General features: G+C 49.1%; 9 protein-coding genes across 9 annotated transcripts; 5 read left to right on the top strand and 4 right to left on the bottom strand.

Moving 5' to 3' along the window:
* Positions 1 to 367: 367 nt before the first annotated feature.
* On the bottom strand, positions 368 to 2,773 carry DEU56DRAFT_788811 (uncharacterized protein). The gene is made up of 5 exons (XM_041352494.1): positions 2,646 to 2,773; positions 1,900 to 2,352; positions 1,551 to 1,846; positions 1,206 to 1,496; positions 368 to 1,151 (listed from the first exon to the last, which is right to left on the bottom strand). Exons 1-5 carry the CDS (start codon positions 2,659 to 2,661, stop codon positions 519 to 521), a joined length of 1,689 nt encoding a protein of 562 aa, XP_041210929.1. The 5' UTR covers positions 2,662 to 2,773; the 3' UTR covers positions 368 to 518.
* Positions 2,765 to 3,737, top strand: DEU56DRAFT_788808 (uncharacterized protein). The gene is made up of 5 exons (XM_041352493.1): positions 2,765 to 2,871; positions 2,923 to 3,055; positions 3,111 to 3,212; positions 3,268 to 3,345; positions 3,398 to 3,737. The coding sequence occupies exons 1-5, from the start codon at positions 2,809 to 2,811 to the stop codon at positions 3,487 to 3,489; spliced, it is 468 nt and encodes a 155-aa protein (XP_041210928.1). The 5' UTR covers positions 2,765 to 2,808; the 3' UTR covers positions 3,490 to 3,737.
* Positions 3,732 to 5,508, bottom strand: DEU56DRAFT_192995 (peptidase M50B-like-domain-containing protein). Its single transcript, XM_041344998.1, has 12 exons — positions 5,321 to 5,508; positions 5,244 to 5,261; positions 5,067 to 5,183; positions 4,954 to 5,008; positions 4,721 to 4,898; positions 4,603 to 4,665; positions 4,512 to 4,553; positions 4,438 to 4,454; positions 4,298 to 4,375; positions 4,171 to 4,247; positions 4,091 to 4,121; positions 3,732 to 4,037 (listed from the first exon to the last, which is right to left on the bottom strand). The coding sequence occupies exons 1-12, from the start codon at positions 5,390 to 5,392 to the stop codon at positions 4,018 to 4,020; spliced, it is 768 nt and encodes a 255-aa protein (XP_041210927.1). The 5' UTR covers positions 5,393 to 5,508; the 3' UTR covers positions 3,732 to 4,017.
* A 295-nt stretch (positions 5,509 to 5,803) lies between these two features.
* DEU56DRAFT_753992 (histone-fold-containing protein) lies at positions 5,804 to 6,487 on the top strand (the record flags this gene model as incomplete). Its single annotated transcript, XM_041349761.1, has 6 exons — positions 5,804 to 5,806; positions 5,862 to 5,878; positions 5,933 to 6,078; positions 6,131 to 6,207; positions 6,257 to 6,309; positions 6,364 to 6,487. 6 exons carry the CDS (start codon positions 5,804 to 5,806, stop codon positions 6,485 to 6,487), a joined length of 420 nt encoding a protein of 139 aa, XP_041210926.1.
* A 156-nt stretch (positions 6,488 to 6,643) lies between these two features.
* Positions 6,644 to 10,864, bottom strand: DEU56DRAFT_788795 (uncharacterized protein). The gene is made up of 14 exons (XM_041352492.1): positions 10,670 to 10,864; positions 10,578 to 10,616; positions 10,461 to 10,527; positions 10,254 to 10,411; positions 10,133 to 10,204; positions 10,010 to 10,071; positions 9,285 to 9,951; positions 8,922 to 9,231; positions 8,530 to 8,871; positions 8,257 to 8,478; positions 8,080 to 8,206; positions 7,956 to 8,029; positions 7,848 to 7,904; positions 6,644 to 7,793 (listed from the first exon to the last, which is right to left on the bottom strand). The coding sequence occupies exons 1-14, from the start codon at positions 10,763 to 10,765 to the stop codon at positions 6,757 to 6,759; spliced, it is 3,330 nt and encodes a 1,109-aa protein (XP_041210925.1). The 5' UTR covers positions 10,766 to 10,864; the 3' UTR covers positions 6,644 to 6,756.
* Positions 10,865 to 11,006: 142 nt separating this feature from the next.
* Positions 11,007 to 12,755, top strand: DEU56DRAFT_883502 (ribonuclease III domain-containing protein). The gene is made up of 5 exons (XM_041356140.1): positions 11,007 to 11,075; positions 11,152 to 11,739; positions 11,795 to 12,027; positions 12,087 to 12,204; positions 12,259 to 12,755. Exons 2-5 carry the CDS (start codon positions 11,245 to 11,247, stop codon positions 12,505 to 12,507), a joined length of 1,095 nt encoding a protein of 364 aa, XP_041210924.1. The 5' UTR covers positions 11,007 to 11,075; positions 11,152 to 11,244; the 3' UTR covers positions 12,508 to 12,755.
* A 1,503-nt stretch (positions 12,756 to 14,258) lies between these two features.
* DEU56DRAFT_978953 (uncharacterized protein) lies at positions 14,259 to 14,923 on the bottom strand (the record flags this gene model as incomplete). Its single annotated transcript, XM_041359729.1, has 2 exons — positions 14,259 to 14,447; positions 14,486 to 14,923. 2 exons carry the CDS (start codon positions 14,921 to 14,923, stop codon positions 14,259 to 14,261), a joined length of 627 nt encoding a protein of 208 aa, XP_041210923.1.
* Positions 14,924 to 15,385: 462 nt separating this feature from the next.
* On the top strand, positions 15,386 to 18,190 carry DEU56DRAFT_788792 (uncharacterized protein). Its single transcript, XM_041352491.1, has 13 exons — positions 15,386 to 15,901; positions 15,954 to 16,052; positions 16,108 to 16,211; positions 16,263 to 16,331; positions 16,383 to 16,433; positions 16,539 to 16,639; positions 16,688 to 16,763; positions 16,823 to 16,947; positions 16,996 to 17,058; positions 17,115 to 17,377; positions 17,427 to 17,731; positions 17,783 to 17,887; positions 17,942 to 18,190. Exons 1-13 carry the CDS (start codon positions 15,585 to 15,587, stop codon positions 18,022 to 18,024), a joined length of 1,761 nt encoding a protein of 586 aa, XP_041210922.1. The 5' UTR covers positions 15,386 to 15,584; the 3' UTR covers positions 18,025 to 18,190.
* DEU56DRAFT_788787 (uncharacterized protein) lies at positions 18,168 to 20,925 on the top strand. The gene is made up of 14 exons (XM_041352490.1): positions 18,168 to 18,666; positions 18,727 to 18,822; positions 18,872 to 18,975; positions 19,030 to 19,098; positions 19,153 to 19,203; positions 19,255 to 19,261; positions 19,309 to 19,402; positions 19,455 to 19,530; positions 19,589 to 19,713; positions 19,764 to 19,826; positions 19,877 to 20,142; positions 20,201 to 20,505; positions 20,556 to 20,660; positions 20,712 to 20,925. The coding sequence occupies exons 1-14, from the start codon at positions 18,326 to 18,328 to the stop codon at positions 20,792 to 20,794; spliced, it is 1,785 nt and encodes a 594-aa protein (XP_041210921.1). The 5' UTR covers positions 18,168 to 18,325; the 3' UTR covers positions 20,795 to 20,925.
* Positions 20,926 to 21,441: the final 516 nt, after the last annotated feature.

Here is a 21,441-nt window from a genome sequence, read left to right as displayed (position 1 = left end):
GGCTCTCCGCTTCTGCCGCACATCTGTTGAGACATGGCGCAGACCTCCCGTCAACTACGAGTGAGGTGAGATGTATAGACTCCTTGCGAGTCTGCTTTGCGGGTTACTACTATCTGGGCGATACGAGCTTTTAACTGTCTAATACTGTTACGAATGAGAGAAGGAACATCACCAAATGTGATTCGTGAGCAGAGCGATGACCTTCTTGGACAGGAGATAAGGCATTGACAATGCGTACCCTTCGAGGGTGGCTGCGCATGTCGTTCGCTCACGTATCCCGGATAATCTCTTGCATCCTTCTGAAAGCCTCAGCGAAAAATGAAAACTCAGGGAAGCTGGACAAACAAGATAAAACGGCGAGCATCAAACGCCGTAAAACCCTTCAGTGATTATCAAATAGGCACTTCATTTGCACGAAATCAAAGCATCTGTACGGAACGACATCAGAAACGGTACAGCACGTACATACGACTGAGCAACTAGATAATCACTTCCAGCCTCCCAAAAGAAGTGATCAATCAAGAGGTGGGGAGTGGAGGAGGAGCATCTGGCTGAGGGGCAAAGATCAAGTTAAGTGGGGGCGTCGTTTGACTGTCCTCGTTCAAGACTGTAGCGATGATAGAGCGTCCAGCGAAGGACCGCCCAGCAAGCGCCTTAAGACCTGTCTGTGCACCTTCGGCATCAACATACTTGACATAGACACGGCCTACACCCGCTGCTTCATCGGCGCGCTGAGCCTCAATGGCGGTCTGATGGCCAGGCTCGCCTGGAGCCCATTTCGATTTGTCTTTCTTGACGGGCCGAGGAATGCGCAGATCTTCGACATTCCCGTATTTGGAACATTCTTCTTTGACGTCCTCGTACAAGTCGCCGTATTCGTCGTCATTGGTGAGATCATCGGGCGTAACCATGTTAAGCATGAGAAGGATACGAGCATCGGCGTTGTTGCTTTCGCCAGCAGGCATGATGGGTCGAGGAATCTCTGGAAATTGGTCGTAAGGGAGGTTTGGAATCATGCCCGGTGTACCGGGTTTCGCGCCGACCGAGGCTCTCTGTACAACTAGATAGCGGTCTCCTAGCTCCATGCCGTTCAAGCTTTGAATGGCAACGTCAGTAACAGAGGCATCCACATATTCGAAGAACGCAAAACCCTGCTCATATGCCTGTTTAGATATAAATTATCAGGATCAGAGATGGAAGATTACCTTGGATGGACCATTGCCATTTTCACGGACCAAGTTGAAAGCTTTGAGCTCGCCGAAACTCTTGAGCAACTCCTGTACCTGCTCCTCATTCAAGTAAGTCGGCAGACCACCCACAAACACTTTGTTGATGGAGTCAGGGACGTTGGTTGAAACAACGCCTGGAACATGGACGCTAGGAACAGTGATCTCAATGCCACCGTAGTCCTTCGGTCGCCGAATTTTGAGTGGACCGTTAATGAATATAATACCGTCGAAGGCCATAGCAGCCGTTGCATCTTCTGCGCTGCGGAACTATAAAAGAAATAAGGTCAAACATGCCCAACGCCGGTCACGATGTCCACAAACCTCGACAAATGCATAGTTCTTCTCATAATTACACTGTACTGCAAGGACAGGGTTTCCGGGACCGCCGGTGCCGATGTCCATTTCAATCATCTTGCTGTTGAAGAAGTCGGCGAGATTTTGCTCATTGACCTCAGGTGTGATGCTCCCAATGTAGAGGCGACGGGATTGTCGAGACAAGTTTGGGTTGCTCCCAATTCCCATGCCAAAAGTCTGGACTGGGATTGGAGGTGGCAAACCAGCAATGCCAAGAATGGGAGGAACTTGTGTACGGTTCGCTCCAGGAAGGTTGAAAAGACCTTTTAAAAACGTGGCATTCAAATAAACATGGAGAATTGGATGATCAACCAACCTGTTTGTTTGGCTTGCATGGCGGAATATTGTTCGTATCCTGGAGCATGAACATCCCAACCAGAAGCTTTGCGCCTCCGTTGGGCCAGAGGAAGCGCACCCTCAGGTGTAGGGGACCGCCGCTCTGGAGTGCCAAGCCCATCCCGCCCCTTACGCCCACCACGGCGTGGGGATCCCTCCTCACGACCTCGACCGTGTCGATGCTCGCGATTCTCTTCCCGGTGTTCTCTGCGACGGTCATCGCCGTGACCACCATGACCACCGCCACGCTTCCTGCGGTCATCGAAGTCACGACCGAACTCGCGGCGTCGGTCATCTCGACGATCACCGAAATGTTCTCTGTTTCTGTCTCCTCCTCTATCCCTGTGGCCATGGCCATCCCTATCACGGTCCCTGTAATCGCGGTGTCCGTCGTCACGCCTCCGGCGGTCGCGTTCTTCACGGAAGCTGTGCTCTAGAGAAAGAAGAAAACCATGGGTAGTGAGTAATGTGTGATGCTGCTGGCGGGATCAGCAGTTCGGCGAGGAGGTGCATTTGCTGTATGGTAGCTAGCTAAAAAGGAAACACGGGGCAAAAAGAGGACGATTCTCATGAGACCATGAGCCTATCGTCTTTCGCAGGAAAAATTCCAAGCAAAAGGTGAATCGAAGAACAAGTACCTCCAGCGTTGCCTCTCGAGGAATACAAGTCGGCTTTTTAGCGCCTACTCGTGAAAATGACGCATGAAGAATGGAAGACCAAACCCACCTGGTGCGTCTGCCATATTTGAGTCTGTTGCTCGATGTGGTTCGTGTTCAAGGAAGGGTCAAAGCTTTTGGCGATGTGAAAAAGTTACGTCAGCCGATCCTTCTGACGGCAGTACTCCACTGGAAAGGCTTGAAGTAATTTGTGCACTTGAACTTGTTCTGCAATGGCTACAGACCTTCCATACGCTGCTGACGCTGAAGTCTCATTATCCTACGACGAGCTCGAGGTATGCACTTCCCTGTGCTCAACTTGGTGTCTGTTAAGCTTTGTTATACAGGTCCTACGGCTACAATACGAGAAGGAGCTTGCGCAGTCTCACATCACCGTCCAGACTAAATTTAACTATGCATGGGGACTGGTGAAGAGCCCAGTACGCGAACACCACGTCGAGGGTGTGCGCCTGCTGCAAGGTTTGCGTTGCTTTGGTGTCTCCTTTCCGTGGTGTCTGACCTTGACGCTACTCAGATATATACCGGACAGAGCCGACAAGACGGCGGGAGTGTTTGTACTACCTAGCACTTGGATACTATAAGATGGGCAACTTCACAGATGCAAGAAGCTTCAACGGTATGTCGAAACATGCCTCCTTACACCGTCTTGGCTATTTATACGCGATTCCCAGACCTCCTGCTTTCAAGGGAGCCCACCAATTTGCAGGCCCAAAGTCTAGCATCCCTGATAGACAAGGGTGTTGCACGAGGTACGTCGCTTTTTCGGCTATGTTTTGCGCTTTACTGATCTGGATGCGGCAGAGGGATACGTTGGTATGGCACTTGCAGGCGGCGTAGCCGCAGTAGGCACCCTCCTCATTGCGGGTCTCATACGGCGAGCAACCCGCAAATAACTCGAAATGCAGAACTCTGACACGACTTCTTATTTACACTATCGCATCATGATTCGTCACCCTGGTTGTCTGCATCACAAATTATTCTATATCATGATTATCCCCTCTGCGCAATACACTATCTCGTAAATATGGGTCACTGGGTCTGTATGTACAGTAGTCGTTAGATTTTGAGCATTATGGACGCAATGCTATATATCTGTCAAATATATACTACCTTCTCTACTCCACTAAAACCTAAATGTGAATCGAGTGCACGAGAGTGATAATTACATTAAGTTACCGAGTGTTCTACGAAGACGAGAATAATGCGTCAAAAAATACGGAGTCATTGTCACTGACGGTGTGAAACCGCAATATTGTCATGTGTGGTATAGATACTGGGCGGGGTAAATGGTGCAGCAAAGATACATGTAATTGAATCACTCTCCGATCGTACAAGTCCATATGTGAACGACAAAGAAGCCCGTGAATTCTATGAGTGGGTGCAATCGTGATCATTTCCGTACTCGTGGAGCTGTGCCATTGCTATGTCGGCAAGAAAACGGCTGCGCAGGAGTCAGTGCCACAATTGCAACGAAGGTCGTGTCAAAGTGCTCACCAGCTTGCGTGTTCATATCACCTGTCGATAGCTAGATGCGCGCTGTAGGTTTTGCGAGCATCGAAAAGGTCAGAACGTACCTTGAAAGACACAATTCCTATGAATAGGAACGATATGCATACTCCAGTCTGAAACATTATCCAGAAGCAAGCCCACACTGAGCAATTCAATCAACTTCGCCCAATGAGCAAGAACATGAAATGTCACCATGCGCAGATATTCTTGGAAACATGAGATTGAACTGCGTGCAGTCAGAATCGTTCGCTTTGCGAAAGAATTTGTCATCTGTCAAATCCCCTACAACGAATCAAGCGAATGGATGACATATGAGAAGAATTGAAGCATACAAATAACGTAGAACACGCTAGTCACAACTTCCGTTAGGTTGAGCTCGCAGGACAGATACGGTACGAATACACACTTCATGACGCCGACGAATAAGCAGTACCATCGAAGAGCTTGCCTGTTTAGGTTTCAGCACCAAGGTGATGTGATTGGGTCGCTCAACCTACGCATGTCCGATAAACCAGAAGCCAACGAGTAGACCCTCGTAAAACAATGTGAGTAGGATGGTCCTGCATCGGCGTCAGAGGGCATCCGTGGAAGCGAGGTTAAGTTCTTGGGGCTTACAGCTTGTCCCGCACAAGGACCAACGGAGTAACGAGCCCCAGGCCAAGGACGAAGCTCAGAATTTTGGCGACAAGTGAATCAAAGCCAGCCAGTATGAAGACGCCACCAAAGACACTTGATCCCACATACCCTGCCGCGAGTATGATGGGTGGACGGCCACCCTCGACAATGGTCGCGCCTATTGTTATGCTCGTTATAAAATACGGTTCGGAATCAGAATGGCTCGGGCGTACCACCCAGATTTGGATCGATCGTGACCGATGATATCGTCCCTCCAGTTAGTACGGCCTAGACACCAGATGGCATTGTTCAACGAGGAGCTGTGCTGGCAGCGAGACAAACTCACGGCTACGATGTGGCAAAACTCATGCCACCCAATGGTAAAGAGTTTAAGTGGGTTAATTAGCGTGCGCGCGACTGGTATATTCCAGATTCCAAATATAACCACGGCGTAAACAACGGTCTGTGGGCGAGCTCAAACATAAGGTGTCATTGAAAGAGTACGTGGATTTGAAAGACGTACAACGTATAAAACGACTATCTGAGAATGGTTAGCACAGGTAAGCCATGCGGTACGTGACAATTTAAAGCGTCACGAACCTGGTCGTGAGTTGGAGTGAGTGGTGGCGTTTGAGATGCCTGAGTAGCAATGGGAACATCCCTTGGATACATGGGTTGGCAGAATGCCTGCCGTATCGATGAAGGCCCTCCAAAGACAAGAAATAGCAGAGAAACAAGAGATCAAGAACAGCAGAAAGAGGCGTGAACGCAAATTTTGAGAGTCAATTTCCTCGTGGACGCCTCAAGGCTTGAAGTTATAAGCACTTGAGAAACCCCGCCTCTTCACAGCAAGCTGCCATGTCCGTTTCCGTAACCCCCGAATTCGTGGGAGAATGAAAGGCGCGTCAGTCACGTGTCACACACGAACGCGCTCTGGTTATCGCGTTGATTGTAGTTTTGAGCGGAGTGCGAATCCAATCCAATAAAGTCCAGGCACTTAGGAAGTTGTATGGCCTGCCACACTTGCTTCTCCCCTCTACCACACCATATTTTTGCCGTCTGCTGCTTGTTTGTAACAAAAACATGGTGAGTATACGCTTTACTACATTTGGGAGTCATGAACTAAATCACTTTCACGCAGTCTGGAAAAGGAAAAGCGTAAGTTCATACCTGCCCCTAGCTAAGCGCAGGAAGCTCAAATCCACTTGACAGTGGAAAATCTTCCTCTGGAAAGACCGGTAGCGATTCAAAAGCTCAATCGCGTTCCTCAAAAGCCGGTCTTCAGTTCCCTGTCGGGCGTATCCACAGATTGTTGAAGAAGGGCAACTACGCACAGCGTGTTGGTGCTGGTGCTCCTGGTGCGTTACATCCACCATTTTTACTGAAACTATCATACTCACAATCGTTCAGTATACCTTGCTGCTGTCTTGGAGTACCTTGCTGCTGAGATTCTGGAGCTTGCTGGCAATGCTGCCCGTGATAACAAGGTCCGTGATATTCATTCCTTCATAACATGCAGTAATGAACCGTCAACAGAAACAACGTATCGTTCCCCGCCACCTTCAACTTGCCATTCGTAATGACGAGGAGTAAGCCCTTATACTCAGCTGTTGATATGATATTCATGTGTTCATGTTCGTCAGGTTGAACAAACTTCTTGGCGATGTTATCATCAGCCAGGGTGGTGTGGTGCCATTTATCAACCCAGAACTTCTTCCCACGAAAACCAGCAAGGGCAAGAAGGAGGGTGCTTCGCAAGAGGTCTAGAGCGTTGCACAGATTTTTACCCCACATTTTGTATCATTGTACTCGTTCCCCTTAATCTACATAATTGTACCATAGACATCGGAAACTTTCAGTACTTCAGTTGGAGCTGAAGCTGGACAACATGCTGCACTCCTCCCATCGAAAAGCAGACAGCACTTGTGACATAAGTTATATTGCAAGTCAAGAACATCATTTAAATATGAGGGGTCATTCTGAACTAGATTATTGTTCCATGGATCTGAATCATATGCGAGCGTTTCAGTGATACCTCATGCCCTGTCAACCACCTCATCCTCTGCATCACTAGCCATGGTCCTCCTGGAGAATGCACTAGTTCTGCCAATCTTTCCTTTCCCATCTGCACCCCCCAACATCGATCCCGGACGTGTTGTCCCACCAGAGAGCCTCTTGTAGTTCGGGGACGGAGGAGGGGACTTTGACATCGAACTCCTGTTCAAATTCGCTACCATGCTGCTTACACTCCCTCCACCAGCCGGTCGTGGGCCACGGGATATACGTGGACCACGCACAACCGTCTGTCCAGAAGAATGCCTTGACAAACCGGTTCTTCCAGTGCCCAGAGCCTGATCTTCTGCCGGGATGGCAGGCGTGGCAGGTGAAGTTAAGGGAGACGGACTGCGCGCAGGGGATGCACTGCCAGAGCGCATGGCTGAGTTGCGTCTGAGTGTCTTAATTGGGTTGTGGGGCGTAGCAGGCGTCACAGACACTGCAGGCGAGGGTGGCTTCTCGTCCATGACAGGGGGTGGCGAGGCAGGTGGAGAAACAAAAGAAACGGGTTGCGTACTAGGGCTGGGGACATCATCAACCTCCGGGGGCGGTTCCTTGAACATAGGCCTGGGGGGTTCATCGAACTCGGGGGGTGGTTCTTTGAACTCCGGACGTTGGGGTGCATAGTCATCTTCAACAACAGGAGGAGAGGAGTCAGATTGTTCGGTACGATCAAAATGCTCGCCCTCCTCGACAGCTGCCTCAGACGTTTCTGGTTCAGTGTCGAAACTCTTCGATTCTGAGATCGGTGAAGCCCGGACTGCTGCGAGTGGAGCTGCTGGGGCATAATCAGGAATGGTCGCGTCCGGAACCTGGGCAGCGACTCTCTGTGCTGCTTGCTGGGCAGCTAAGATCTCCCGAGTCGGAGCACCGACAGAGATTCTGCCTCGGCTCATACGCATGTCAATAGGTGCTGTGCGCTTCCGGATTGGGATGCGTCGCTCGGACTCCCGCTTCTTCTTGGCGATAGTAGGGGGGAGAATATCATCATAGTTCTTGAGTAGATCGATGAACAGAACTACACAGCCTGGTGTATGAAATGACGGACATTATGAACGAAACAGCCACTTACGCGTAGGGTGGCGGTCCTGGATGGACAGCTCCGTCTCCACCTTGGGTTTGATGATCGCTGTCAAATTGTGTTAGTTCTGTATCGTAACTCGCGGAACTAGGAACATACTGCGGCCGACTGACAGAGCCAGCTTCGTGATGTAGACGTCATCTGCTTCCTCCACAGTTGTCGATTCGATCAAACTACGGCGCAACTCAGCAGTGTATCATGAAATCACACGCAGAAGACGTACGTTCTGAGATGAGAGACAATAGCATCTAGGACATAGAGATGGACCTTCGGCAGACGCTGCAGAGCCACTTGCAAGTCCTGGAGGTGCTTTTCTTCCGAATCATCGGCATCAGTCTTCGTAGACCCAACTGCCCTCATCGTTAGTCTTCAAAGCTCGCCAGGACATGTGCCAACCTACCAGTAGGATAGAGTTTCCTGATATCATCCCACCCCTCCCAAAGAGCGAGGGGGGGATCAAGCTCAAGGGCCCACAGCTTGATACCACCTGCAAGCACAGGGGCACCATATTTGGTAAGCATCTCGAGCGAGAAGGGCTGATCGGGAGGAACGCCATTGAGAGCCTCTCTGAGATGATGCAGTGCAGGAAGCGGAACTTCATAAATCCAGGCTTTCCGTTTTTCTGGACAGGCATTTCAAATTTTGTATGGACTGTATGACAGATTCTACTCACCTGAGTCATTTGGCAAACGGTCATATGTCTCTTTCAGCGCATAGAGCAACGCCGTCAACACTGGCGGAATCAAGTCCTTCTTCTCCTCGCCAGAAGTAAGGGCGTTCCAACCACCTTCAGCCCACTTGCGCAGGTCGATGCCAAACACCACGTCTGATTCATCATGTGCGACAGACTCATACAACTGCGGGACGGGTCTGAAGGGACCGGTGCGGTAACGTTCCATGAGCGCGGTTAAATCCCCGTCGGGCTGGTATGAGGCAACTAGAGTGGCAGAGCGTTCAATGGATGGCTCGAATGCCTTGGGTATGGTGGCCAAGGTTCCTTGGTACTGAAGGAGCACTGCAACGACTTGAATTCATGTCCTTGACCTTTGATCCACAAGGGCTTACCTGTCTTGACGGCTCTCAGCCTCTCCATCTCTCCTCTCTGAAGCGTTTTCAAAGTTTCCTCAATACGTTCCTCAAGGCCAAGCCTCTGTCTGTCAAGTTTTCTGACAGCGACACGATAGATTTTGTCGGCCTCCTCGGCTTCTTCACGAAGCCTGATATGGGCGGGCTCAGTCTGCGTGTTGGAGTTCAAGGCCTTTGAAACGACATTCACGAAATTGTTTGAACGCTTGATCAGGTTATCCGCCAGAGGTGCAAGGTTACGCTTCGGCGCAGACGATGCAGTTTCAGTCTCGGATCCAAGTTCGAAAGCCTAGTGGCGTAAATGAGCTCTTCATGATATCGTCATATCCAATCAACACCCACCTTGGCTCGGAACTGATAGTACGCTTCATCAGAATGCTCAAACTCGTTTCCAAACTCTCCAATACGACGAAGGAGACCATCTCTTTCTGTCAGCTCCCTTGCGGCATCTTCAGCTCGATCGAGATTGCCATCAAAGCCTGGTACATTGACATTCAACCAAGCGACAAATTCTTCACCCGTGAAGCAATCTGTATATTCTCCAAGCAAGGGGAACCGGACGGAACGTGGCTTCAGCTCAGTAGCAGCTCGTATAAGCAATGCAGAAACGGTAGCCGGGGGTATTGCCAGACCTGCCAATAGAATGGGGGTCGGAGGCAGGGGTGCTTCCATGATTAATGGGGACGCATTTTCCAACTTTGCGGGAGGCAACGGAGGTGACAACGGAGGCGGAGATTCCACTAGCGTAGGCGACGGCGACTCCACCGCTCTCCTTTTGCCTTTGTCCACTTTCGTGAAAGTCTTCTCTTCTGATGTCTCGTTTGCTGCATCAGATTCCACACTTGAGATCGAGGTACCAGCAGCCTTGCGTTGAATTTCCTTGAAGCGCTGGGCAATGCGTTCGGACACCGTAGCCGAGCGTTGTGGTTGCGTGCTCTTGTCGCGTGGCAACAGGCGCGGAGAGGTCGTGTAATGATCCCCTAAATCATTATTAGGTGCAAACTTCGCGCTGGTAGTGAACGTTGTGTCAGGTTTGGTGGATGCAAATAGGACAGAATAATACTCACTCATCCTCTGCCTCATCTGCCCGGCGTGTCTTTTGCAGATAGGAGTTTTTTAGTTTAATAACCTGAGCATTTTGGGTAAGGATCTCGTGCATATGGTCTGCGTTGTCTCTCGCTGAGACACACCTCTTTCTGTGAATCCTCATAGGCACGCAGCCAGTTGTTCATAACCACAGCTTTGCTGGAAGAAAGACGCTCCTATAGAGGAATGAGATCACGAGTAGACAACATGTGTTTGTATGTTTACCTCGTATCCCTGGGCCCATTCGTTAAATGGGTCAGCTACAAGAGCTCGTAGGTCCTTGGAAATGTCTTTGTGAACTCGGCCCTGTATTTCTGACTCTGCCTGAAGTCCACGGAAGGCCATCAATAATGTAGCTCCATCATCCTTGTTGAAGCCGGCGCCTGCAGGAGGTGAGTCTGCGGTATTAGGAGATAGGTCACATCCACTGACCATGTGAGCTAATAGCTGCAGGGTGTTGCAATGATGTTGCAATTTGAGCCTCAGCGGCTGCACGAGCCTGCGATATCTCTCGTTTCAGGGCATCTGGAGTATCGCGAAGGAGCTCACTCTTATGAATGCAACAATCTCATGGTTTTCCACTGTACCCTAAGATTGTGAAGATGTGAGACCAACGCCCCGAGTTAGAGACGCGTCCTCACCTGTTCAAGCTTATTATACAAAATCTCCAAGCCTTTCCGATAATCCTGAGTCCAGAACGAGTTAGTAAATGCTAACGGCAGGGATAGTACTGCCATGAATGAATATATAGAGCGCTCTGAACAGTTCTGTGGGTATAGTCTTGAGTAAAACGATGTTTAGGTGCACTGCTCCAACCGTTGGTGGGGTAAGTACTAGACGACAAGGTGTGTTAAGGGCCTTCAGGCAGTAACAATATTTCCACGTGGCGGACATATCGGGTAGAAATGACCGCTTGCCAAAGACGTCAACGTTTCACCTGCAGCTGTAGCACAAAAATTTACTGTTCGAGTTCAATACAAAACATTGTCAGCTACGTTGCTCCTAAAATGCATATCTAGCTATACAGCAGTGAACCGACAAAAAAAGGTAAGCAGTCTGAGAGGGATCCGGTTCCTGTTTGCGGAGTTTGCCGAAATGACATTGGACTAATTTTTGGTTTGAGGCAGGTTTGAGCGGAAACAAGTTTAACGGGGTCAGCATCAGAAGACGACGGCTCGAGTGTCGAACACGACTCATTCTGCGTCATTTTTTGCCAATGGGTCATGTCTCAAAACGTCTTTATTCCTCCGCTTCAAAGCTAGCTGTTTCCACTTCACAGCTGAAGCAGTTTCCGCCAAAAGAGGCCATCCTCAGACCAGACTCTGGCAAACCGAATTTCTTTGACCCGGAATCATGGGCAACACTTCAACCCCCACCTACATCTGCCCTCACCGCGTTCGCTCACAGAATAGGTCTTGCGAACGTCTTGTCGTCCGCAGATGTAGTTCGACGCGCTTGCACACACAAGTCGTTTGTCAATCTTCATGCTAAATATTACCCTTCGAGCCCTGCACCCCCAACAAACGCGAATCTTGCGACGCTAGGAAACACTTTGATGGGATTGTTTGCATCCGAACATCTTCATGCTGCATACCCGCATCTACCGACTCGCGTTTTAAAGGCTGCAGTCAGCGCACATGTTGGTCCATTGACATGCGCGAGTGTCGCTCAGGAAATGGGTGCGGTACCCTTACTACGGTGGCATAGACAGGTAGAGTATTGTATTCTTGTAGTAGAAGCTCCCTGTCACTGATCGAACATTTCAGCCTACGACACCAATGTCTCCAGCGCTGCTGCACTCGGATGCACTAGCATCGATACCGAGGGCAATAACTGCCCTTGTCTACCAAGAAATATCACTCCAGTCCGCACGGAAATTTGTTCAGTCGTTTTTCTTGAGTAGGCAGGTTGACCTTCGGGGCATGATCAAATTCCGTGATCCAAAACGAGCCCTTATAGAAACTGTGGAAAAATTCGGTCATGAACGTCCTAAATCTAGGTATGCTGCCTGGATATGATGTTCGTGTCTCATTCAACTGAAGAGCCTTTGCCATACAGATTACTCAAGGAGACCGGTCGTTATTCGAATTCGCCCGTATTTGTAGTGGGCATTTTTTCTGGACAAGACAAGCTTGGCGAGGGTTTCGGTAGTTCGTTGAAGATGGCAGAATACCGGGTAAGCACCTTCCAGGTATACCTATGTATCACTATCTTACTGTAGGTACTACAGGCAGCTGAAGACTCGCTACATCGGTTATACCTCACTCGGACACCAGACCACCTTCTCCAAGTTCCTTCGTCGACATTCCCTTTCAAGCAAGGTAATATCTACAAGGCTGGATCGGAGGCATCATACACCCCCGGGGTGCTCGGCGAGGCGGAAATTATGTATGCGAGCTCAGGGCGCAGCAATATCGTTGCTCCCAAGCGACCGACACTAGAAGAGGTGGTGGCGAGACGGGACGGTCTGGATGTATAGTACACAATCTTGCTTAATTTGCACAGTTCACCCTTGAAGTCTTAAGAACCACGCGAAGTCCCTATATAAGAAGGAACGACCGTCTTCCTTACATCCTGGATTCTGATATCTTGCTTATAACCACAGCCTAGTGCGGCCCCCGATTCTCGAGGCGCGTATCTGTACCAGCCGCACTAGGGAGTATCGACGAGAGCGTTCTCCCCACACCTCGTTGAACCTATTCTTCTAGATGTCTTTTCATAGCCATGAAATGAGTTGTCGAACTGACAGCCTTTGCTGAAATTGTCTTTGTACAGCTGCAGACCTCACGCTCTTCCAAAAGACCGTCAAACATCTTCCCCTCTCTAATTACTCATCAGGCTACCCAAGGGCAACATAGGGACACTATGACCCCTGCAGGGTACAGGTGATGCGACGTTTGATATTCAAAGTACGAGTTCGCGCGCTCCGCCGCTCTTGATCCAAGTAGACCCGAATTATCCGGGTTGCGAAAGCATTCCAAGTGTTTTTCGGCCGCAGAAGTCCTCTGAGATATACTTTGTTAATTGCTGGGGTGTCTGCCACAAACGTTGAACCAAACGAGTTCCTCTCAACTTGGGGTTTACCGTTCCTACCTGGAAATTAATGCAGACATCTGCGGTCCCCCCCAGGTGTCAAATTTTCAGGGCTTAGCGCCGCGTCATCACATTAATGTCCAGCTCGATGCTTTATGTAAGACACCTATGAAATTGGTGCATTCAAGTGGACAGTCCGACTTGTTTGGGCCAAGAAAAATGTATTCAAGCCTACGTTGTCAATGATATATACTTACAATCGTCGTACATGCACAAAAATAAAGGGTCTGGTGTAACAAGATCGATAAAATAATCATACACCGCGATAGTAGTCGTGAAATCTAATATGAAAGCAAGGAATAAACGTACATGCCAGGGATGAGTCCGTAATGAAGATGATCCCGTCGTGTATCTGGTACCAGTGAAGGTGAAAATAAATCGAAGATAGTCACTATATCGAGGAGGAAAGGAAATACGTGCCAGAGATAAGCAGAGAATGAGTCCAATGTCTGTCTCGTACCAGTCAAGGGAAAAAAATCAAAGATGATGCAGAGAACGAAATGAAACGAACGAAACGTACATGTCAGAGATGAGTCCAATGTGCGTCTCGTCCAGTCAAGGGGAATACAGATCAAAGAGGTAGCAGAGAATGGAATGAAAAATGACTTGTCTGATAGATATGCGCTTAACCGTAGCGGTGGCCATAGAATGTCGTAGGGGATAGTAAACAAGGTCTATGAGTGTCGTCGAGATTGAATCGTAGAGGACCTCTGGCGTCGAAGATCAGCGACATAGTGTGCGTACACTGGTAGTGGCCTTCAACTTCGTGGGCTCCAGGTCGTAGGGGGCAGAAGAAGGCTGTCGTCCGGATTAGTCGTAGGGGACCTGACGTCGGAGACATATTGTACGTAGGTTGCAGTGTGAGCACGGAGGCAGCCTTAAAATACTTGGGCTGATGGGCTCTAGGTTGTGGTGAACAGTGAAAAAGGCCAATGTCTGACGCTGCGTTGTCCATTTGGTCGCAAATTGTCAAAGTAGAGTGCTGACAGGAAGGAGAGGCTTGAGTTAACCAGGTGCACACTTCGTAACGAGAAGTAGGCTTCAGCTTGGAGGTAGAAGACGAACGATCGGAGAGCGAGGGCGCCTATGGGGCAGCCGGGTCCAGCAAGAGAGACGCCAGGATAACTAGGTCGACTATTAGAGAGAGAGCGACTGCATGTTTCGGGTCAATTCGTCCATATGGTATGCGAGTTCAGGGAGCGGAGGATAAATAATAGTAGGTGTCGTGTTGCGCTTGGTGACTACAATGAGCGGTCGAAACTTGGAAGTACGAGGCGGGTCATCGAGAGTGAGAGCGTTCGTTTGTGCAATTAGGATGTCAAGCGGCTGAGGTTCAGAACGATCGGCGTTCTAGAAACTCAAACGTCATCAAACGACTCACAGTCGTCAGTGTCCGAGGAATCGTCCGAGAAGACGTAGGTAAGCAGGTCGTCGTCATAGGGCACAAGCGTGGCGTTGGAATCAATAGCCAGGCGCTTGCAGTACAGGTTCGGGGAAGTGAGATAGATGCAAGATGCACAAGTACAAGACATGATTGGAGCGGATAATGTTTCTGTCGGTTCGATTGCATGCGAAGAAGACAGAAATTGAGACAGAAATGGCTGCAATTCAATTAAACGCGATGGGGATGGAGATGGCTGCAAATGATGTTGTTTGACAGGATTAGGCGTAGCAGAGGTGGTGTTTCTATTGGTGGATGAAGCATCAGGGTCGGCATCGTTGTTCTTCGAAGCGGCAGGCATATGATTAACGTCCTTACTGAGAATCCTTTGTGCAGCGGCGTCAGCGGCGAGAACAACCATGATAGACGACAAACAGGCACAGTATGCAACGAGGCCAGTGGAAACCTTCTCTGCTTTGGACCCTATGCGGTATCGTCACAGACAACCCGATCCGAGTCGAAGCAAGAGACCATAAGAAAGCCGGTGATGGTGATGCGGACAGTAATGGACATGGTCATTATGGCCATTACTGCCCGCATCGCCATCACACGGTGGTAGATCATAATAGCAAATGTCTGATTGAGAAGGATGAAGATGGTAAGAACATGCTGGTACGCGTAGAAGAGGGGAATCGCTGAACTGCCATTGATACGCGAGGGCACGCTGTACTTGTACCCTAGTTGATCAAGGATCTGATTCAAGGTGTGTACGTGTTTGCCGATGCGATAAACAAACTCGATCGACGATGACGCGTTCGTCACGTGCTTGTAAAATCAAGTGACACCATGTCTTCAGTCCTTCTCCCAATCTCAAAAGCCTATTGTCAAACATTTCTCCCGTATGTCACGGTTCACCATCAGATTCAGATGACACTGGCAAAGTTCGCGCGCTCTTGAGTCACATGCACGACAACGTGAGCCAGGTGAGGTCCGAAGATCCGCATTGCCCGGGCCGTGATGTATGTATTTCGGCTGCGGGAATCCTCCAAGATACACCTTGTTGATTGCTCGGTACGTCTACCATGAACGAGAAAACAGACAAGTTCCTCCCTGGCGTCTTGCCACCGCGCACCGGGAAGTTGTCGAGCGGTAGGATATTGACACTGAGGACGGGTCTGGTGGTACTAGCTGTGTTCGCATCCACTTTCCTATGGAGGGCTCCATATGGCATTGGGCCGTACCACTCCCACCAGAAAGTCAATGCAGACATCTGTCCCCAGGTATCTGAGCTCATCCCAAAGTACAACGGTGCTTTGTGGAAGACTCTGGGTGACACCTATGAAACTGATACATTCAAGATGAGAGCGGTGGACTGGCTTTCAGGGGCCGTTAGAATCCCGTAAGTTTATCCTTCGCCTTGCGAGCCCCACAAGAGCACTCACTGGCACTAGAACAGAATCTTATGACCAGATGGGCCCTGTCGGGACTGACCCACGCTGGGAGAAATTCAGTGCTTTCCACGACTATTTGCTGAAGGCCTTTCCACTGGTGTAGGTATACTGCTAGTTCACTGCATCTAAACTGATTATCACTGTGATTACACAGCCATGCTACCCTTGAGGTGACCAAAGTTAATACGTATGGCCTGATATACACGTGGAAAGGAAAGAGCAGCTCCCTCAAGCCTCTCTTGCTTGCAGCCCACCAAGGTGAGCTTAGTACCCTTCCTGTGTGATGAGTCTAGAATTTTTGTGACACAGACGTTGTTCCTGTGGAGGAGACCACAATTGGCCAATGGCAGTATCCACCTTTCTCTGGGTACTTCGACGGTCCGTCCATTCTCTTACGATTAATCCGATAACCACTGATGAGCATGATAGGTGAGCGAGTATGGGGGCGTGGCTCGCAAGACGACAAAAGCGGGCTGATAGGTGAGCTCTTTTCAAGTGATACGCTGCACGTTCGGCTGATCATGGATGAACAGGCATCATGTATGATATCTCTCATGCCCTTTCTTTCTCTCTGACTTATTCTTTGCGTCAGGTCCGCCATGGAGAGTATGCTGGAGAACAAGTTCCAGCCAACCCGAACCGTAGTTTTGGCATCTGGATTTGATGAGGAGACCAGCGGCCTTCATGTAAGGACATTAACACACAGTTTGACAACTAGGCTGAACCGTTGACAGGGCGCTCAAACATTGGCGCCGGTGTTACTAGAGATGTTCGGCGAAAATGGTTATGCTATGCTAGTGGATGAAGGCTGTAAGTTGCTAGCTTTTCTACAGCCAAACATTCCTAACTGGCAATGCTTTGGGTCACAGCTGGATATGGCGAACAGTTTGGCAGAGTCATCGCAACTCCTGGCGTTTCCGAGAAAGGGTATATGGATGTGATGATAAATGTTGCATCTCCTGGTGGCCACTCAAGTCTTCCCCCACTTCACACTGTAGGTTCCTGCTCTAGAATTAATGACTTTGTGCTTACGCCAACACAGAGCATTGGCATACTAGCGGACATGCTCGTCAATATTGAGAGAAATCCGTTCGAAGTTCATCTTGTAAGTCCTGGAACACCAACAGAGCAATAAATAACACTCTCGCACAACTCTCGCAGGAAAGAGGTTCACCGACTTACAAGATTGCACAATGTCTTGTTCACACACCTGAACTTCCTGCGTCACTGCGAAGAGACATCATTCACGCAGAACATAATGAACGTGCTCTTCGCCGCGCTGAGCAGGAACTCTTCAAGAATCCGATGTTCAAAAGTCTCGTCGGAACCACTCAAGCTATTGACCTCATCCATGGAGGGGTCAAGGTCAACGCACTGCCAGAGCAAGCTTGGGCTGTAGTGAACCATCGCATTTCGACGCAGAGGTTGGTAATCAATCAGGATCGCACGACTGCATGCTAATAGCGAGTCCAGTTCGGTCACCGCAACGAAACAGCGTGACACTGAGCTACTTACATCACTCGCAAGCCAATTCAACCTATCATATACCGCCTTCGGTGCTAGGATAACTGATGCTGATGCTCCCGCATTTGGCACTTTGACACTATCTGAAGCTTATACACATGGACTTGAGCCTGCTCCAGTCTCACCCACTGGACATGATGCCGTGCCTTACCAAATTTTATCTGGCACTATCAGAGCGGCATATAACTCTCACAGAGGTCTTTCAGATGACGATAGCCTTATCATCAGTCCTGGAATTATGTCGGGCAACACAGGTTAGCGATATCTGTCTGGACATCACCATGTGATCCTTACTCCCTTGATAGACACAAGATACTATTGGAAGCTGACCGAGCACATCTTCCGCTATGGCCATACAGACGGTGCTAGGGGTGGAAGCATCATTTCTGGAGTGCACACTGTCAACGAGGGTGAGACTATGTTCTTCCTTTCTCAAAACGTAGTATTTGATAAATTCATGACAGCCATTAAGATCACCAACTTCGTTGAGATGATTCGATTCTTCACCACACTTATCCTCAATGTTGATGAATCGGAGTTGCATTGAGGGTCTATATACAATAAGTTCTTGCGGTGGAAAGGAATTGGCTTTACAGCATTTGAACTGATGGTAGATACCACGGTCCACAGATAAGATACGTAGCAGCGACTCATGACTTGTATATTTGGGCAGATTTGGGCGGCGAACTTAAGTTTGATGACACTTGACCTTCTGACTAGCATTGGTATTAATGGATCTCCAAAAAGGCCCGTAGTACACGGTCACCCAGGTAGTGGTCTTTCCAATTAGTCCCCAGCTTGAAAAAAGGAAGACGGTCGTTCCTTATTTTTCAAAGGTCTTCCGTCGCATGATGTCGCAAGCTAACCTAGTCGAGAAGAAAGCTGACGAGCGGCTTCCAGGCATTTACGACCGCACATCCACAACGAAGAAGCTTTCGAAGGCCAAGACTATCGCATTCAAGATCGCACTCGTTACACTCGCAATCTTTGCTTCAACGTACTTCGTCAAAAGACCCTTTAACGCTTTCCCTGTCGGTACCCTCGAGGATGGCGTAGATTTATGTCCGCAGGTGGATGAACTTGTCCCTGAGAAGAATGGGGTAATCTGGGAGAGTCTTCAACACACGTACGGTACTGAGGCGTTCAAAGCGAGAGCCATAGATTGGCTTGGGGGAGCTGTGCGAATTCCGTACGTTGTTCCGCCTGCGATATGCTGGGTGTGTCTGCGCTAAATACGGCCCTCATGCAGGACAGAAACGTTCGATAACATGGGAGATGTGACAGAGCCCGTTTGGGAGAAGTTTTTCCCGTTACATGATTATCTGAAAGACTCGTTTCCTTTACTGTAAGTACTTTTCGTCGTTACCAGTTGCCTAGTTCACGTTATATTTCAGTCACTCAAATTTGGAACTTACGAAAGTCAATACATACGGACTGTTATACGTATGGAAAGGCTCAGACAATGCTTTGAAGCCATTCCTCCTCGCTGCTCACCAAGGTGTGTTCATTTGTGCATCATACGCATTCCCATACTGACGACATATTCCACTAGACGTTGTCCCTGTCTTAGAAACGACGATTGACGAATGGCAGCATCCTCCATTCTCTGGGTACTTTGATGGTCCGTGCAATAGTTCCATGACGGATATCATGTTTCTGACTGATACCTTGGTAGGGGAGAAACTTTGGGGTCGCGGGTCGTGCGATGATAAAAGCGGTTTAATCGGTAGGTGTTCCAACATCTAGTTCTATCCCTGAACTCACGGGCTGTCTCTAGGGATTATGTTTGTATCCTTGTAATGTTCAAGAAAAGTACGACTGATTGCCGTAGGTCTGCGATTGAATCTATGCTAGAGAATGGCTTCAAGCCGACTCGCACGGTCGTGATCGCGTCAGGTTTTGACGAGGAAGTAAGCGGAGAGCGGGTAAGTTGATAATATTCTGCATAGCTCCGTTGACATTCAATACTGGTCGAAGGGCGCGTCTTCCTTAGCTACCAAAATGCTGGAGAGGTTTGGAGAAAATGCCTTTACCATGCTTCTCGACGAAGGCGGTGAGTTGCTTATTGCTGGACTAACTAATACAATGAATAATGTGGTTTTGGTTGACAGCTGGGTACGGCGACGTATATGGTCGTGTTATTGCAGTACCTGGAATTGGCGAGAAAGGTTCGTTGAACGTCCGAATCACAGTTACATCTCCCGGTGGCCATTCGAGCCTTCCTCCACCTCGTACTGTGAGCTTACTCATACTCATTTCTTCACCGATCGTTTCTGATTTTTTAAGAGCATTGGCATGCTTGCGGAGCTTCTCGTCCAGTATGAGAAAAACCCCTTCGAGGTCCACCTGGTGAGCCTCAACAGACTGACTGTGATGTGACACTGATGTTTCTCCTGCAGACAAGAGGGTCACCGACTTACCGGAACGCTCAGTGCATGGCTCAACACGCACCAGGCGTCAGTTCATCACTAAAGGAACACATGTTGCGCGCAGAGCACTGTGATGGAGCACTTCGTGCCGCTGAGCAGGAACTCTTTAAGAATCGTGCTTTTATGAGTCTTGTTGGTACCACTCAGGCTATCGATCTCGTGGACGGTGGAGTGAAGGTAAATGCTCTCCCAGAACAGGCGTGGGCCATCGTGAATCACCGGGTTTCTACTGAAAGGTAGGAGTTTTGATGCATATGCGGATACTGTCGCTAATACGCCCTTTCTTATTTGTAGTTCTATCTCCGCCACAAAAGTGCGCGACATCGAATTGCTGGAATCTATCGCAAACGACTTCAATCTATCTTACACAGCCTTTGGTTCCCATATTTCCAACGAGGATGCACCTTCATATGGCACCTTGACCCTCTCCACTGCGTTTGGTGAGGGCTTGGAGCCAGCACCGGTCACTCCGTCTGGTGAAGACGCTGCGCCGTTCCAGCTTTTATCTGGGAGTATCAAAGCAGCCTACAACTCCCATAGAAATATTTCTGGTTCAGATGCAATCATCGTGAGCCCAGGTATCATGTCCGGTAACACAGGTAGGCTTTTTAGAACGCATCGCACCAGCTTAGTCACGATTTAATTACAGATACACGGTTCTATTGGAAGTTGACTGACCATATTTTCCGGTATAATCACCTGGGGGGAGCTGACAGTGGATCGCTTCCTTCCGGCGTCCACACAATCAACGAAGGTACGCATTTAGACCAGTTTCTCGGCAATTGAAAGGCTCATTGTTCTACAGCAATCTCCATCAATAGCTTCGTTGAGATGATCCGATTCTACACCACTTTGGTTCTCAACGTAGACGAATCGTCCCTTCCTTAGGGTAGCCTCAAGTTATGTGTCAAAATATTACTGGAGGGTTTGCCATGTGATACATATACACGTCACTGTGATCATACAGCAATGAGCAATTTCCCTCGCTCACAGACTCCTAACATATCTGAGATCTATGAGGTCGGATAGGGCGGTTAAGAGTAATGTGATCTTCGGATTCATGAGGACAGAGCATCTGGACTCGAACACAAAAAATAATCTTCAAGATCTTCATGCTGACGTTGCACCGCTCTAACAGTTCCAATGAATCGCCATTTGTTATGGATTCCAGTCTCTCTTGGATACTTGCTCTCGAATTGGGTCGTCCCTGACTACTTGTTGTTCCCCGCAATACATATGATCGAAAGCAGATTGAGCTGCGGATTCACAAGACTTCCACGGTACGTCGCCTCTAGTGGTCAAAGAAACTGGAACACCTGACTAGTCGCTTGAGAAGGTGGTATTTCAAAAGAACTTGAAGTCCACGGTTCTATTCACATGCCTATCTGTCTGGACTCTGCACTCAGGTGAGTTGTTGTCCTTTCTTTGGGGCAAACTTTGCTCTAAAGAACAATGTCGAGATGAGAGTCGCTGATACGCGTGCGGGCGCAAGATGTCATACAAATGTGGAATGGTTTCCAAAACTCTCGTCACAA

This window comes from Suillus clintonianus, assembly GCF_016758775.1.
Source record: "Suillus clintonianus strain FC179 chromosome Unknown DEU56scaffold_18, whole genome shotgun sequence".
NCBI classification, from domain to species: domain Eukaryota; kingdom Fungi; phylum Basidiomycota; class Agaricomycetes; order Boletales; family Suillaceae; genus Suillus; species Suillus clintonianus.
Note: the sequence above shows the minus strand (reverse complement) of the source record. Positions and strands in the feature narration are given on the sequence as shown.